General features: G+C 33.6%; 3 protein-coding genes across 4 annotated transcripts; 2 read left to right on the forward strand and 1 right to left on the reverse strand.

Moving 5' to 3' along the window:
* The first annotated feature begins 2,853 nt into the window (after positions 1–2,853).
* Positions 2,854–5,068, forward strand: LOC145007168 (alpha/beta hydrolase domain-containing protein WAV2-like). Of its 2 annotated transcripts, none has more exons than XM_078966150.1 (7): positions 2,854–3,188; positions 3,510–3,545; positions 3,622–3,755; positions 3,840–3,956; positions 4,020–4,190; positions 4,285–4,504; positions 4,615–5,068. In XM_078966150.1, the coding sequence occupies exons 1-7, from the start codon at positions 2,951–2,953 to the stop codon at positions 4,620–4,622; spliced, it is 924 nt and encodes a 307-aa protein (XP_078822276.1). In that variant the 5' UTR covers positions 2,854–2,950; the 3' UTR covers positions 4,623–5,068. The 2 variants fall into 2 exon arrangements, with proteins under 2 accessions (XP_078822276.1, XP_078822275.1); XM_078966149.1 differs by having other exon boundaries at positions 4,632–5,068.
* Positions 5,069–6,266: 1,198 nt separating this feature from the next.
* On the forward strand, positions 6,267–7,854 carry LOC145004471 (PHD finger protein ALFIN-LIKE 5-like). The gene is made up of 5 exons (XM_078963404.1): positions 6,267–6,522; positions 6,656–6,688; positions 6,922–7,150; positions 7,228–7,354; positions 7,443–7,854. Exons 1-5 carry the CDS (start codon positions 6,420–6,422, stop codon positions 7,692–7,694), a joined length of 744 nt encoding a protein of 247 aa, XP_078819530.1. The 5' UTR covers positions 6,267–6,419; the 3' UTR covers positions 7,695–7,854.
* A 1,303-nt stretch (positions 7,855–9,157) lies between these two features.
* On the reverse strand, positions 9,158–13,443 carry LOC145004233 (EEIG1/EHBP1 protein amino-terminal domain protein). Its single transcript, XM_078963121.1, has 2 exons — positions 13,232–13,443; positions 9,158–12,735 (listed from the first exon to the last, which is right to left on the reverse strand). The coding sequence occupies exon 2, from the start codon at positions 12,721–12,723 to the stop codon at positions 9,562–9,564; it is 3,162 nt and encodes a 1,053-aa protein (XP_078819247.1). The 5' UTR covers positions 12,724–12,735; positions 13,232–13,443; the 3' UTR covers positions 9,158–9,561.
* Between the last annotated feature and the right edge of the window lie 2,039 nt (positions 13,444–15,482).

Below are 15,482 nucleotides of genomic sequence, written 5' to 3' on the forward strand. Positions count from 1 at the left end.
GTACGTTTTGGAAAAGCCACAGGAATTTATGTTAGTTTTTGCATAATGATTTTAAAGATTAAACTTAATACATATATATATATATATATTTAATGGTTTTGATGGAATGAACTTTTAAGTAGTATTTGAAATAGTTTTGAAAGAAAAAAAGTATTGATTAAGGAATAAATGAACTCTTTTCAAAGGAGTAAGGTAAAGTTTTGAAAGGTATGTAATTTGGAATAAATGAACTCTTTGCAAGAGTATTTATTGATGAAATTTTTAATATGTGCCTAATTAATGTATTTCATATTTAATTAAGTAATATTCCTCATAATTAATAGTTTTTATATGTGCAACATATTATAAATTTCATTTATTGATTATATATGTAAAGTTTTGAAAAGCAAGTAATATGTAATCCTATTTAATAAAGGAAACTTTTTGTCCATATGTCATTTCCACCAAGCATTTTACATTAAAGCGATGTTCAATTATACCCCTCATTCATTCAATATTCAATTCAATTCGTCATTCATTCAATATTCAATTCAATTCGGTTTTTTTTTTTTATCTAATTTCGGCTTTTTACATATATATAACCTGATTTAATATCTTAATTGACTTAAATGGTCCATGTTTCATAGTTTTTCTAAAAAAAAAATTAGTTAAAAGTTTACAATTAATTTAAAATTTTCACAACATACTGTTATAACACTAATGGTTTTCAAATTAATACTATACCTTATGTTAATATTTTCTTTATGCAACATATTCTATTAAATTATATTTTTTAATTGATATTTAAGAAAATGAAAGTGTTGAACTCAAATTTAAAAATTAAATAAACAATATATAAACATCTTAATTATTTATTTGTTTTAAATTTAATATACATTATTATTTACAAAATAACTTTTTACTATCATGTTTTTAATAAACTACTTTAATAAAATTTTATAAATCTTTGATTTTTTATCATCATTTTTAATCATTAATATTAATTTTCTTTCTTACTCGTGGTTTCCACCGGTTGTAACCTAGTTTGGAATAAAAGTAAGTAATTTGGAATAAATGAACTCTTTATTTGATGACCATAGTAATTAAGTGTCTGAAAATGTTAGGTGTTATAATTATGTTTATTAAGGTGTTTGGGATTATTTTTTATATAAATAAACTTGATTGTATTGTTTCATACCGATTTAAAAGATTAAAAAAAAAATACAATTTTATTAAAAAGGATGGTGGCCAATGCATGTTAGGCTTATGGGGTATCATTATTAGTGAAACCACAACTAAGCCAAAACACAAATATAATTAGAATCAATATCACATATGCATTTGTCTCATAACATGTTGTTGTCTTGTAACCAATCAAGATTGGCTTCGGAGGCCACAAAAGCATAAGAATGAAGCCTCTACTACCGAATACAACTCTAGACAACCAAATTAAATGGGTAAAGAAACAAGTCTACTAGGGGTGTTTGGATTTCATTTTAAAACAACTTTTGGACTTTTAACTTTTCCAAAAAGTTAAAAAAAATCTAAAAGATATTTGGCAAAATAAAAAAGTTCTTTTAAATCAACTTTTTGTCATAAACAAAAAGAAGTCTTCTTAAAAGTCATGAAATCCCATCTTTTTATGATTTTTGGTTTTTCTCTTAAAAATCTTAAAAGCTAAGTCAAACACATTTTAAAAACCTCATTTTAGAAAAAGTCATTTTTACAAAAGGACACTTAAGTTAAAAAAGTAATCCCAAACACACACTAGATGTCTTCAAAGACATGACCTCCACAAACCTTCATATCCTCCATCAACCCACATAACTCTGTGTCAAAGAACACTGACGTATCCTCTATATGTATAAGTTAATACGTCCCCAAGCCAAAGAAAAGTTTGACAATACACATACAAATCGAAACAAAAGGAGCTGACTCTGCATGTCACCAAACTATAAAAGAAAAATAAAAGAAAAACACAGACTTAATATGACCAATTCATTAATAAAACACTTATCTATGCAAACAACCCCTCCAAGATCCTCACCCACAATAACGAAGTTCCAATGTCAACATGGACAAACCCTTATGAAGTTTCCTACCATCACATTAATATCAAAATAGTTTACTTTTCTTAATATTTGGTTCAATATCCAATGTAGGATCGGTCATCCAACACTCATAAGAGTTTGTTCTAAAAAAATTGAGGGGAAAAGAAAATTTTATAATGTTATAATTGTTGGGGAATTTGAAATAGGGTTATAGAAAATCTGGATTACAAACAAGAATCATGTAAACATTTTCCTTGGGTATCACGAAATTCAAACTGGGATAATTCCTGAAGTAACAATTTTGATTTTAGGCATAAAATTATGATCAATTTTGAAGAGATGAAGAAGAAGAAGCGTCCGTTGTTTTTTCTCTGTGTTTCAATCTATATGTCGTTTCCCTAACTTATCCAAACAATTGATAAATGAAAAAACGGTTTTAATCTTTTCGAGAATGACAATTTAATCTTTGTACTGTTTTAATCTTTTGAAGAGAAGAAGAAGAAGAAGCGGGACCCCCGACTTGACACAACATATTAGGGTTCAGTACTAATAACGTTTAGTAGATACAAGTGTGCACACTCCCGCATCCACTAACTTGTATTATAACAAAAAAAACATTATTTTTGAAACACTTGTTAAGTCCATTACACTAAAATATATTTGGTGATAAAATAATTTGTATTTTCGTATAGTTAACAAAAAAAAATGAAAATGATATTTTTTATTAAATTTGAGAGAGAAAAAAAAAAAGGCAATCTCTATTAACTTTTTCCTCTTCGAAGAAACTCACAGACACGATTATTTTTTCTTCCTTATTTTTCCCACTTTTTTTTTTTTTTTTTTGAACACGTTGCTAGTGATTTGGTTAACTCCTTTGCCAAGGAATTCACTGTGTGTGTGTGAGAGAGAGGGAGGTGGCGATGGTGTCGTACAAGAGCTTGTTGATCTACGGCGTCGGCGGAATAGCGGTGGCCGGAATGGCATTGCTGGTAGCCTTTCAGGAAAAGTTAGTTTACGTCCCCGTCTTGCCTGGTCTCACAAAGTCCTATCCAATCACCCCCGATCGTCTCCGCCTCATTTTCGAAGACGTATGGCTTACTTCTTCCGATGGTGTCCGCCTTCACTCATGGTTCATCAAGTTCTCACCCAATTCCACAGGTCACCATCTCTCTCTCTCTCTCTCCATATATGAACATGCATACATCAATTCACATATGTGATCTCCTTTACCGTTTCAATTATGCATCACTTCTGTTCAAATCGTGGAAATTCGTCTCTGCTGGTGAATTTAGGGTTTATATGTGTTTTAATTTACCCTATCGGATGATCACTGACGATCCATTCGGAAGAGAATTCTTAACTTATCTCCATCTCTTCTCAAATTTGTGATGTCTGCAACAAAATGTAAAAAGTATTCTTCAATTTAGCTCCATCTGTTCCCAAATTTTGGGATTAAGAGTATACATGTTCAATTTGCAGGCCCAACTATTCTGTTCTTCCAAGAAAACGCTGGTAGTATCCTTCTTGGTGATATAAATTCTGAATATATATCATACATGATCATCAAAAGCCTTGACTTATGAACTAATAGACATTGCACATCGTCTTGAAATGGTGCGCATTATGTTACAAAACCTACACTGCAACGTTTTCATGCTTTCTTACAGAGGGTATGGTGCTAGTGATGGTTATCCTTCTCAAGAAGGAATCACCATGGATGCACAGGTTTGCTTTCTAGCCAATACTTTTTATACAATTTCATTTTTCTTTCTCTATCTTTTATACATCCATCTTTTTCATTTTCACTAGGCTGCTTTAGATCACCTGAGTCAAAGAACAGACATAGACACTACTCAGATAGTAGTATTTGGAAGGTCTCTTGGTGGGGCAGTTGGTGCTGTGGTTACCAAAAATAATCCAGATAAGGTATACAATAATATATAATTTATAAACTTATTTATAAAAGTTCATTAACTTAAGATTTTTCAGGTGGCTGCATTGATATTGGAGAACACTTTTACTTCAATTCTAGACATGGCTGGAGTTTTATTACCTTTTCTGAAGTATTTCATTGGAGGAAGCTCAAGCAATTCTAAAACACCAAAAATTCTGAATTTTGTTGTCAGGTCTCCTTGGAACACTATTGATGTAATTGGAGAGGTATTATTCATTCGATATACATTAAAAAGTGTAAAGATTTATCTTCTATAGTTTTATAAATCAAAAAGTTGAAAGCTTTATTCAATATACACAGATAAAACAGCCGATTTTGTTTCTTTCTGGGCTACAAGATGAGATGATTCCTCCATCTCACATGGAGATGTTATATGCAAAAGCAGCATTGCATAACAAAAGATGCATTTTTGTGGACTTTCCTAATGGCAAACATATGGACACGTGGCTGGTTGGTGGTGATGAGTATTGGGAAGCTGTTCAGACATTTTTACAGGAAAATGTGTTGGAGAATGGAAATGGTATGTTTTAGATCCATCTTTACATTTTTTTAAACATTTGTGTAAAGTGTATGTTTATATATATTATAAGCACATGGAATTTATTGGAAACAGTTTTTGTAACTCTTCAGATTCTTAACAATTGCAGTGGTCAAAAGCTCTTTGTGAACTGCCATGCCTTCTTCCTGCACAAATCTGAAAATACATTGGGATTTTTTGGGCTCATGAAAAGGGTCCGGATTTTTATTCATATTTGTGTGTGTGTGTGTGTTTTGTAGAATTGCAAATATTATATGACTTTTAAGAAAATAGAAAGTGGTGTAGATTGCAGCTTTACACAAAGCATGGAGTTTTACTGTATCAAGTCATTAACCACCGGAAGAATCCAAATCAACAGAAACCGGCTAAGAATATTTTGTCTTTTTCTAGGTTGTGGTTGAGTTTTTTGGACCTTTTTGTTGTCGTTATCATCGAGGTTTTTAGGTTGGGATTGAGAAAATGAGACTTGAGTTTGGGGTTGAAATGATTTGCTTGAAATTGTTGAGGTTAAGACGGTTGTTGTTAAAAAGCTGGAAATTGTGATGATTGAATTGTTGTGGTATAAGTTGTTGGAAGTAATTTGGGTTATGAATAGTTAGTGAATAGATGATGTTGAATTGGAGATGTTAACATTTACACGTAGTTACCAACATGTGAGAATGGATCATTTGAAGTGTTTGAGGTTTTTGGGGTGTTAGGAGTGGTTTGAGTATTTTAGTTTGGATCCATATTTTGAAGAGAATAGGATATAGAAAAAAAAAATGTAGGTGTTTGTAGTCGGGGTTGATTCCACTATGGTGCCCATAATGTCATCGACAACCCCTGTTTTTTTTTTTTTTTTTTCAGATGCAGTGTAAAAAATTTCGAATTTTTCATTTTTGCTACTATTGTGTCGCTATGTAAAAAATATGTCACCGACAACACTTAATACAAAATCTAGAATCTGTCATTGTTTATAGTGTGAAATATATATAAAATGGTTAAAATTTATGAATAAGAATTGGTACGATTTAAATATAGTTTTTTTACATGGCAACGACAATATGCAACAATCTAAATTGTGAGTGTTTAAGGGAAAACCAACGGAATGTTTCGTAATCTCCTATGACCGTAGCCAAGCCACAACATATTTACGTCCCTTTGGGCTGGTTTTCACGCTTAGACATCTACGCCATGCCAGAACTTACTCGTAGATCCTTACCTCATACAAGAAAATCTTAGGCCGGAAGGAGTGGTGCAATAAGAACCACATTCCCTCCTTTGACACGTATGAGCCTTATCATTTATACCACACAAAATGTGGTTCTTTACCACACCTAGGGTGTGTGAACTGTGTGTGTGAGAGAGAGACTTTTTGGGAGAGGTGCGGCCGAACCGCACCCAAGACCGCATAGGGAGGGTAGTGTTCCCCTGCCTATGTGGCAATGAGTGCGGCCAAACCGCAATCCACTTCTTTAAGCCTTAGGGTTAAACTCTTTCAACCATTTTAATTGAAAACGTTATAAATCCCACACAAGATGTTTGTGAGTGCTAACTAAAGCCATTATCTCAATTTTGGTGCCACTGCAGGCTGTAGCCACACCCTTTGACCAAAAAGTAATTTGGTCTATTTTGCGACAAATCTTTTATAAAAGAGAATTGTGTTATATAATAAAATATTTTTCGGAGTATGCATTTATCTAAAAAATAAAGTAGTCAACCAATATTATATAAGAAAGAAAGTAAGAAACCCATCTGCCCTCTCTCTCTCTCTCATACACACACAAATACAAAATTCCATGTTCTTTTTTTGTTTTATATGAAGTTAATGGATGCTAAAATCCATCTCTGAAAATCAAGTTTTCTTTTCAGCGCACATACAGTGAACGTGTTTTCTCCTCGGAGAGCGACGGCGATAATGGACGCTGCCGGAGCCGCTGCATACAATCCTCGGACCGTTGAAGAAGTCTTCAGAGATTACAAAGGCCGTCGTAGTGGCATGATCAAGGCCCTCACAACCGGTGCGCCTAATCTCTTCTATTTCCTTTCCTAATTATCCAATCTCAATTTCTCACTCAACGAATTTGCTCAAGTTTCAAGTCTCTAGGGTTCGATTCCTAATATCTGATATCGTCTATTTGTTTCGCATTGTAGATGTTGAAGATTTTTTCCGGCAGTGCGATCCTGGTTCGTTCCTAGGGTTTCAATTTTCCAGCTGTTCTTAACTTCTTATCACTTTCTCCCCGTATCATATGTTTTACAATTTCATCAACTGAAGATACATGATTAGGTTTTGTATTTCCTTTCTAAAAAGGAGATAACTGTGTGATGTTTTGGAGCTATTCGGATCAAATATGTTATAGAAACAATTGGGGCTACTCTTGTTTTTATCAACTTACTTCATGTTTCGGTGTTTTCAGAGAAAGAAAATCTGTGCTTGTATGGATTCCCTAGCGAACAATGGGAGGTTAACCTACCTGCAGAAGAGGTCCCTCCAGAGCTTCCTGAGCCTGCATTAGGTATCAATTTTGCAAGAGATGGAATGCAAGAAAACGACTGGTTGGCTTTAGTTGCTGTCCACAGTGATGCATGGCTACTTTCTGTAGCATTCTATTTTGGTGCTAGATTTGGTTTTGACAAATCCGACAGGTTCTTTCATCTCTGTTTCCTTCATCAATGGTGGTTAGGTTACTTTTATAATCATTACATTCTGATTTCTGATGTAGGAAACGCTTGTTCAACATGATAAATGATCTCCCAACAATCTTTGAAGTCGTGAGTGGAAACACCAAGAAACAAACAAAGATGGCTAACCACAGCAACAACAACAAATCAAAGTCAAACACCAAAGGGGTATGATATGATTTATGAGACTTTATTTCCATTGTTTTATTGATAATATATTGAAAATCTGTTTTGGTTGAATGTTTGATATGAACAGCAAGGGTCTGAATCCTTTCAGGGGAAGTATGGTAAGGTGGATGAGGAAGAAGAAGATGAGGAGGAGGATGAACATGGTGATGCATTGTGTGGGGCCTGTGGAGAGAATTATGCTTCTGATGAGTTTTGGATTTGCTGTGATTTGTGTGAGAGGTGGTTTCATGGGAAGTGTGTAAAGATAACTCCTGCAAAAGCTGAGCATATTAAGCACTATAAATGTCCTAGTTGTAGCACCAAGAGAGCACGACCTTGATGGTTGAATTTGAGACAAGTGTAGGAAAGAATGTTGGTTTTAATATGGTGTTTTGGTTATTTTTAGTCATTTAGATGGTGTTAATGTAGAAAGACTTGAGATCTTTTTAATTTTATCAACTTGTCCAGGAAATTGCAAAAAGAAAATGTTTTTCTTGGAATCTCTAGTTTACCCATGATTGCTTTTATGGATCTGTTTAACAAATTATCAGAACATTTTGCTTAAAACTGTTAAATGAAACATGCATGTTCTTATGTTTAGTTGGATAAAAGAATAAAATGGACTAGGTAATTGAATAAACAAAGATAATAGGAGTCATTACCTTTGATTTGGATATGCTTTGTTCTTTAATGTTGAACTGGGTTGTTGGAGAGGTAGAGTGCACTAATATTATCACAATACACAATATTTGTGTGCTTGTTGAATTCTTTGATGATATTTTTAGGATATATGATCTGTTATTCAGAAGTTAAAAATTTAACTGACAAATTTTCAAATTTTGAGAGTAAATTTATTTCACAAATTTTATTTCATGGGATGAAACATCCTTATATAGACATTATTTTACAAAACACAACATATGAAATTAGTAGTACACATACTATTCTACATTATCGCATTATTACAAACCACACATACCTAACAAACATATTGGATGTTACGATGCATTATTGACTTATGTGTCATAAACACAATACATTCATACTGTTACATACATATTGGATGCTACTATATACATCATTGACCTATGTGTCATACACACAATACATTCATACTGTTACGTTTATGATAAAAAAATCGATATATCATAATTATTACAGATAATAATTGTATCGTTCCATTATTGGTGCTTCTTCTAAATTTTTTGTATACTATTGGCAATGATGTCTTGTTGCGTTGAGGATTTATTGATGAGTTCTTCAAATGTATTTTTTTCTCTCTCCTAGTAACTCAAGAAGATGCTTGGTGAATTATTCAAATTTACCGACTGTTTGTAATCATGCTTGATTAATCTGTCTTGTGTTGTCTTGGAAATAAAATAGCATAATATCACTTCAATATTTGATTCAAAATTATGTTTTTTTTTTTTATTTCTATTGGTGCCTATTCTGGAACTGACAAGACACTTATTAATACCTAATGACTTGTGGTACTACCCATTTTTAGTAGGACAATTGTTGGGACTAATAGTTTGGATTTTTCGTCAAAATCAAATAACTTGCATGTAATTTGATAAAAAAAAATCTTTGCAAACCGGTTGTAACAATTTTTTTACGACTACATGCATTTTTGTTGTAAACTCACGTATTTCTTGGTGTGTTTCCACTTATGTAAAGTGTATCAATGAACCCTTGAAATGGTGTCCCATAGTTGCATTCAAGATTGGTTTAAATACAATACAATACAAGACATTAGCTAAAGGGTTACATAAGAAAATATTGTGCTATATACAATACAACTAATAAAGTAAGGTCAAGGGCCGTTCAAACTTCAAAGGTTTTTTTGGCTTTACCCCTTGAATAGTTAGTTAACCAATGAGGGAGGGCATGCCATATTGCCATATAATACAAATCACAAAATAAATACATTCAAAATATTCGTTGCAAACTAAGAAAATTGAAACCAAAAAAAGCTTTTGAGTTAAAACCACAACATAAGAAAATGCCAAAATGGCCTACACAAGCTATAAAGTAGAAGAAATTTCCATCATCCATGCCATGAATTTTGCCTTTAGCTGTACACAAGCAAGGATTCAAACAGGTTCCTCTTCCAATAAATTCATTTGCACCATAATTTCTTTTCAACAAAACATCTTTATCTTTATAAGTTATATAGCAATCTGTTCACAACAGAAGCCATTTTATTTTCATAAAAAACCTGCTCCACTTAGCAACCTCACTGTTTCATTAGGAATGATAACATTGGGGTTCCTAACAGTAACAGGTGGGTCCACCTTCCCTTTCCCCTTCCCCTTTGATGAGACACTCCACAAACTACCACCACCACCACAAGATTTATCAGCAGCTTTCGATTTCATCAGCGGATGCTTCCCATTCTTCTTCCCCATCCCATTCGCCACCAACCACCGCGATCCCGCCTTCTCTTGTTTCGCATTCGACCCCCACCCCCAAATTCCCTTTTTACCCCCCTCGTTCACACTCTCACTCTCATTCTTCACACCCGCAACATGAACATCCACAACCTTAAACTGAGGAACCAAAACACTTTCTTCCTCAACAACCACCACCTTTTTATCTTCTTCAACATCTTTAACTTTCACCTCATCTTCTTCTTCTTCTTCTTCTTCTTCGGGTTTTCTCCAGTAAATGGAGCTGTGAATTTTGGGTTTTGGTGGGACAAATACGCGTTCCACTTGAACAAGAGCAAGCATCGGTGTCCCAACCGGTTCAAAGTTTCTTAACGGGTCACGAAGCTGAACCATTAACGCAACCGTAAAATTATTCCCCAACAACCCGCCTTTCTTGTTTTTACCTCCTCTTTTTACCCTTGCCACGTCACTAGCATGATGAGCTGTAAGAATTCTTGAAGTTCTTTCACTCTCGTCGATTTCACCGCTATCCAATCTCATCCATTCGTCTAAACTCACTGACAAACCCATCATCCCATCCATACCATCATCATCATTATGTCCATCGTTTCCACCATTGTTCTTCACATCCAACAACTGTAACCCCCCAGTTCCCAAATTTACCCTTTTACCCTCCAGAGCAGAAACTTCGCCTATGGATTTTGGGCTTACGTTTGAAGGTGCTTCATTATCAGACATCCCGGATTGTATTCTTAACCCCTCCATTGATAAAGCTTCGATCTTGTTCATTGCCAAGGGTGCAAGATCCTCTAAAGAGACATATTCTGGATCTGTATCACCCAAATCGTATTTTCTTGATCTTTGACTTTGACTTTGACTTTTACCTACGATGGATGATGATGATTCTTGTTCTAAAGCTATTTGTTGGATGGTTTTTCCAGATATATCTTCTAAAGGCATGAGCTTGTTTGCTTGAAATGAAAGCTTTTCAATACCAACAGAAGCTAAACCTTGTAAGACATCCATAACTCCAGACCCCATTTCTGCAGGGACAACAACTGGACTTGAAACCTGCATGATCAAATTCCCTCCATTTTTACCATTCTTGAAAATCTCAGGGCTCATTGACCTCAAAAAACCTCCATTACTTGTCTCAACAAACGGACCTAAATTGTCTCCAAGTGGAGGAAGCTCAAGTGGTTCTTCAGGAGAAAACTCAACTTGACTTTTTGTACTCGATTCGAAAACCTTCTCGTTTAGACCCCACTCACGCATCAAAGCTTCTGATTCCATGTCTTCCATGATCGATGCTTTTGTTTTGTTATGTTCTTCAGGTAACATTGAGGTGGATGAAGAGTCACAAATGAAATCATCATCATCATCAAGATTGAAGTTGAATAAAGAAGAACCATTGGTCAATGCATCTTTTTCAAATTGTCTTAGTAAACGTTCTCGTGGAGAGTTTGACTCGCTTTCAGAAGTCAAACTGAAAGGGCTGTGGTCTATTCCAAGCATGTTTAAGAAATCTTCAGCTACAACTTCAGTAGCATGATCTAATTTCAGTGCCTTTCCTTTCTCTTTATAACTGATTTTAACCTCCATGTTTTCATTTTCTTCATATTCAAAACCTGCAACACTTTCTGTTTCTGTCCCCTTCAAACCCTCTTCATCTTCTTTTGGATTTTCGCTTTCTTCTTGAGAATCTGAATCTTCATTCACATTGTTCAAGGCCAACTCCAATTCTTGCATGATTAATTCTTTTTCATCAAAGCTTTGATCTTTTGAAGTACCCTCTTCTTCATCTTCTTTTAGATTCTCACTTTCTTCTTGAGAATCTGACACTTCATTCACATTATTCAAGGCCAATTCCAATTCTTGCATGATTAATTCTTTTTCATCAAATCTCTGATCTTTTAAAGTACCTTCTTCCTCTTCATAAGCTTTTATGTCATGTTCTGGTGTTGCCTTTTCTTTCACAGAAAACTCTATTCCTTGTTCTAGGATAGAAAACTCACTTTTCTCAGGAGCAGGAGTGTCAAAGTCTTGAACATCTCTTTTGGTTTCATAGTCAACAGATATGGTTGACTTATCTTCATCGAGTTTCTTATACAGCATACTAACAGATTCAGAAAGTTCTGATTTTGAAACTGGAAAAACCTCATGAAGATCCTTTATATCTTCTACAGAACGATTGTAAGAACGAGAATTAACAGGAAGACTTTCACCTCGCTTCATTTGACTTTGACCAGTAGGAGATTTAATGTTGTCAACTACTGAATACCCAAAGCTGACATTCATACTTGCACCTTTTGCCTTGCCTGATAATCTATATGTAGTACTCCACTTTCCTGAGCTTTTTTCATCTTCAAGCTCTTCTAATGTAAGAGGGAGTAATCTAGTAAGGTCAACCCTGTGTTTTCCCAAGTCAAGCTCAGGGTCTCCATACACAGATGCATACAATAAAAAGTGTTTTGCTTCATATTTAGCTGAGTGATGGGGCCCACTCCTGCTACCATAAACAGAGCAAGTGTTGGTCAACAGTTCTTCAAATTCAGCTACACCTTGGGAAACTGGTGCAGGGTGAGTCGTCAACTCACCATCACGTCTCTTCCACTTGACACAGAGTGTGAGATTATCAAAACTTGGTGGGAGTCCTTCGATTGAATGGACTTGAAGAGAGAAACAACAGTTGAATCTCTTGTTGCGGACATGTGTGAAAGATTTGAAGGTGTTCCAACTCCAAATGGACTTCTTGTCCTTTAGAAACCGATCTTCATTGTTGATTTTAGATTTAGATTTTGTTTCAGGAAGATGAGGTTTAACAATGGCTTTTGATCTGCTACTGGCTGTAGAGTTTATGATGCTCCTGGGATGTGTTTTATCTTCATATAATGCTTTAGTCAATACATCGATATCCTTGAACAATATTCCATTTCCAGAACCCTCACCACTTCTCCTTTTGAGATCGTTTTTTGACATCCTCTTCACTACCTACAGTTCAACGAATATCAAAATTAACCTTTTAGGAAAAGCTCAATTCATAAATCCTACCAAAACAGCACTGTTCATGAAACTTTTCAAACTTCAAATTTGAACTATCAAATTCAAGTTCGAGAGAATCGAATTGGTGAAAATACAGTCAAATCCAGGTACCGGAGGTCCTAAATCCTAATTCGTTTAAAATTCAAATACAACATAATCCAGTTCAAAAAAAAAATCGAGTTCAGATTCTAGTTCAAATTTGAACTATCAAATTCAAGTTCGAGAAAATCGAATTGATGTAAATACAGTAAAATCCAGGTACCGGAGGTCCTAAATCCTAATTCGTTAAAATTCAAATACAACATAATCCAGTTCAAAAAAAAATTCGAGTTCAGATTCAACAAAACTTGATTCGATTCACTACTAAAATTTTCCAGCATGATAATACGGAATACTTCAACTATGTAATGTAACGATATAGAAGAGTGGAAGTTAAACCACTTACCTCGATAAATCCGTGGGCACAAAGAACATGAAAACCCTAGATTAATCCCTTGAAGGATGCCTTCTGTACTCCTTAAACTTCAAACTTCTGATTGCGTGTGTGAATAAGAAAATGGAATTTCTTGCAACTACAGTTACAAATCTTTGTAACGCTAAGCCTCTCTCTCTCTCTCTCTCTCTCTCTCTAGTTGACCCTCTTTTGTTCGGAGTTCAAACAATAAAAATATGTCTGAAATGCCATCGCTAGTTGGTGCAGTGCACGTGATCGTTTTGTATTTTACATTTTGCCCCTTGTACTTTCACAAATTTTTATCATAAACTACATCACTTCTAGGGGTATTAAATATGATAATTATGATTTATGATACGTGGTTTAAAGTTTTACAACTATATTTATAAGAGAAATTTACAAAAATAATCATTTACACTAATGATATTACAAAAATAACCAAAAAAAAATCGAAATTACAAAAATGACCACCCATTTCGCAGATGAGAAGGTCCCATCTGCGAAATGGGCTTCTCATCTGCGAAAATACAAGTACCTAAAGCACAGTTGTGCTTTAGGTACTTATACTTTCGCAGGTGGTTTTAATATTTTTTTTTTAAATTTTTTGCTGTATATATAGGGGTAATTTCGCAGATGGAATAGGTCCATCTGCGAAATCGTTGTTATTTTTGTATTTTTTTTTTTTTTTAGGTTGACTATGAAATGGTTTGTTTTGACTTATGTTTTACGTTAATGCTTTGTTCGTATTATGTCGTTGTTTTTCATGTAATTGTTGTGATGTTTTTAATGTAATTGTTGTGACTTATGTCGTTGTTTTTCATCTAATTGTTGTGACTTGTGTTTTACGTTAATGCTTTGTTCGTATTATGTCGTTGTTTTTCATGTAATTGTTGTGATGTTTTTCATGCTTTGTTCGTATTATCTCGATGTTTTTAACGTAAAACACTATTTATATAGTAACCTGATTTCGTAGTCAAAACAAACCATTTCATAGTCAATCTTAAAAAAAAAAAAAAAAAAAAAAAAAAAAAAAAAAAAAAAAAAAAAAAAAACAACGATTTCGCAGATAGAGTCAGGGGATTTCGCAGATGGACCTATTCCATCTGCGAAATTACCCCTATATATACAACAAAAAATTTAAAAAAAAAATAAAAATTAAAACCACCTGCGAAAGTATAAGTACCTAAAGCACAACTGTGCTTTAGGTACTTGTACTTTCGCAGATGAGAAGCCCATTTCGCAGATGGGACCTTCTCATCTGCGAAATGGATGGCCATTTTTGTAATTTCGATTTTTTTTGGCTATTTTTGTAATGTCAATAGTGTAAATGATTATTTTTGTAAATTTCTCTATTGATCTAGGTTGTGTGTATATAGCGATTTTGTGGAGCTATGTGTTTAAATACAAACCTTGTATAGGTCGATTAATTTACATTTTTAATAACTTTTGAGAGTCATAGAAACACAACTTCCTTTTTAAATAGTGGTTGAACTAAAAATGTTATTTAATAGTTGTATTATACTTAATGTAACAATAAATATATATTTTTTGGTCCTTCAATAAATCTTTTATTCAAATCTAGTCATTGTTGTCAACTAAGTTAGCTACGTGTTGAATATAACATATTTGATGTATTTTATGAGACTAGTCATGGATTCTAGCAAAGGGAGAAAAGGAATCATAATTTCTTTTTTCTTTTTCTTTTTTTGGAAAGAGACCAAAGTCTCATCAAATTTATTTACTTTTATAAAAAGAACCATAATTTCAAAAAACATTGACAAGGTGAATAAGATGACTATCATATTTATGTCATTTTTTTCATTAATTTACAAGGGAATAATTATAATAATAAATCAATGTTCCTAGAATATAAATTTTCTAATAGATCAACTACAAAAATCTTTCAAGGTCGATATTGTCATATGAAAGTTGTATTCATATAAACTTGTATTTCTGGCTTTTAAATAAACTAATTCAAATTTGAAACATTGGTTCAAAATTATCATACTTTTTACATTGTCACTCACACCACTTATGGATACTTAGTTATTTACAATAAAATATATGCCTGAAATTTGAATATTCAAATTTTGGAGGTGACAAATCTACTTTTGGTTGTATCTTTTTGGAAAAGACGGATATCAATTTGTAAGCCCAAATATGGCCCACTTTGCTATAAGAATTCAAAATATGGGCGCCATTCGACAGATTTTCACAAGCTGGACTAGGATTTGATTATGAA

Source organism: Lactuca saligna, chromosome 7 (genome assembly GCF_052625555.1).
Source record: "Lactuca saligna cultivar CGN05327 chromosome 7, ASM5262555v1, whole genome shotgun sequence".
NCBI classification, from domain to species: Eukaryota; Viridiplantae; Streptophyta; class Magnoliopsida; order Asterales; family Asteraceae; genus Lactuca; species Lactuca saligna.

Coding starts and splice junctions, on each gene's coding strand:
- LOC145004471 (XM_078963404.1), top strand. CDS start 6,420: ATGGACGCTGCCGGAGCCGCTGCATACAATCCTCGGACCGTTGAAGAA. Junction 6,523..6,655: donor GATCAAGGCCCTCACAACCG/GTGCGCCTAATC, acceptor TTCGCATTGTAG/ATGTTGAAGATTTTTTCCGG. Junction 7,151..7,227: donor GGTTTTGACAAATCCGACAG/GTTCTTTCATCT, acceptor TTTCTGATGTAG/GAAACGCTTGTTCAACATGA.
- LOC145007168 (XM_078966149.1), top strand. CDS start 2,951: ATGGTGTCGTACAAGAGCTTGTTGATCTACGGCGTCGGCGGAATAGCG. Junction 3,546..3,621: donor CTTCCAAGAAAACGCTGGTA/GTATCCTTCTTG, acceptor ATGAACTAATAG/ACATTGCACATCGTCTTGAA. Junction 4,191..4,284: donor CTATTGATGTAATTGGAGAG/GTATTATTCATT, acceptor CAATATACACAG/ATAAAACAGCCGATTTTGTT.
- LOC145004233 (XM_078963121.1), bottom strand. CDS start 12,723: ATGTCAAAAAACGATCTCAAAAGGAGAAGTGGTGAGGGTTCTGGAAAT.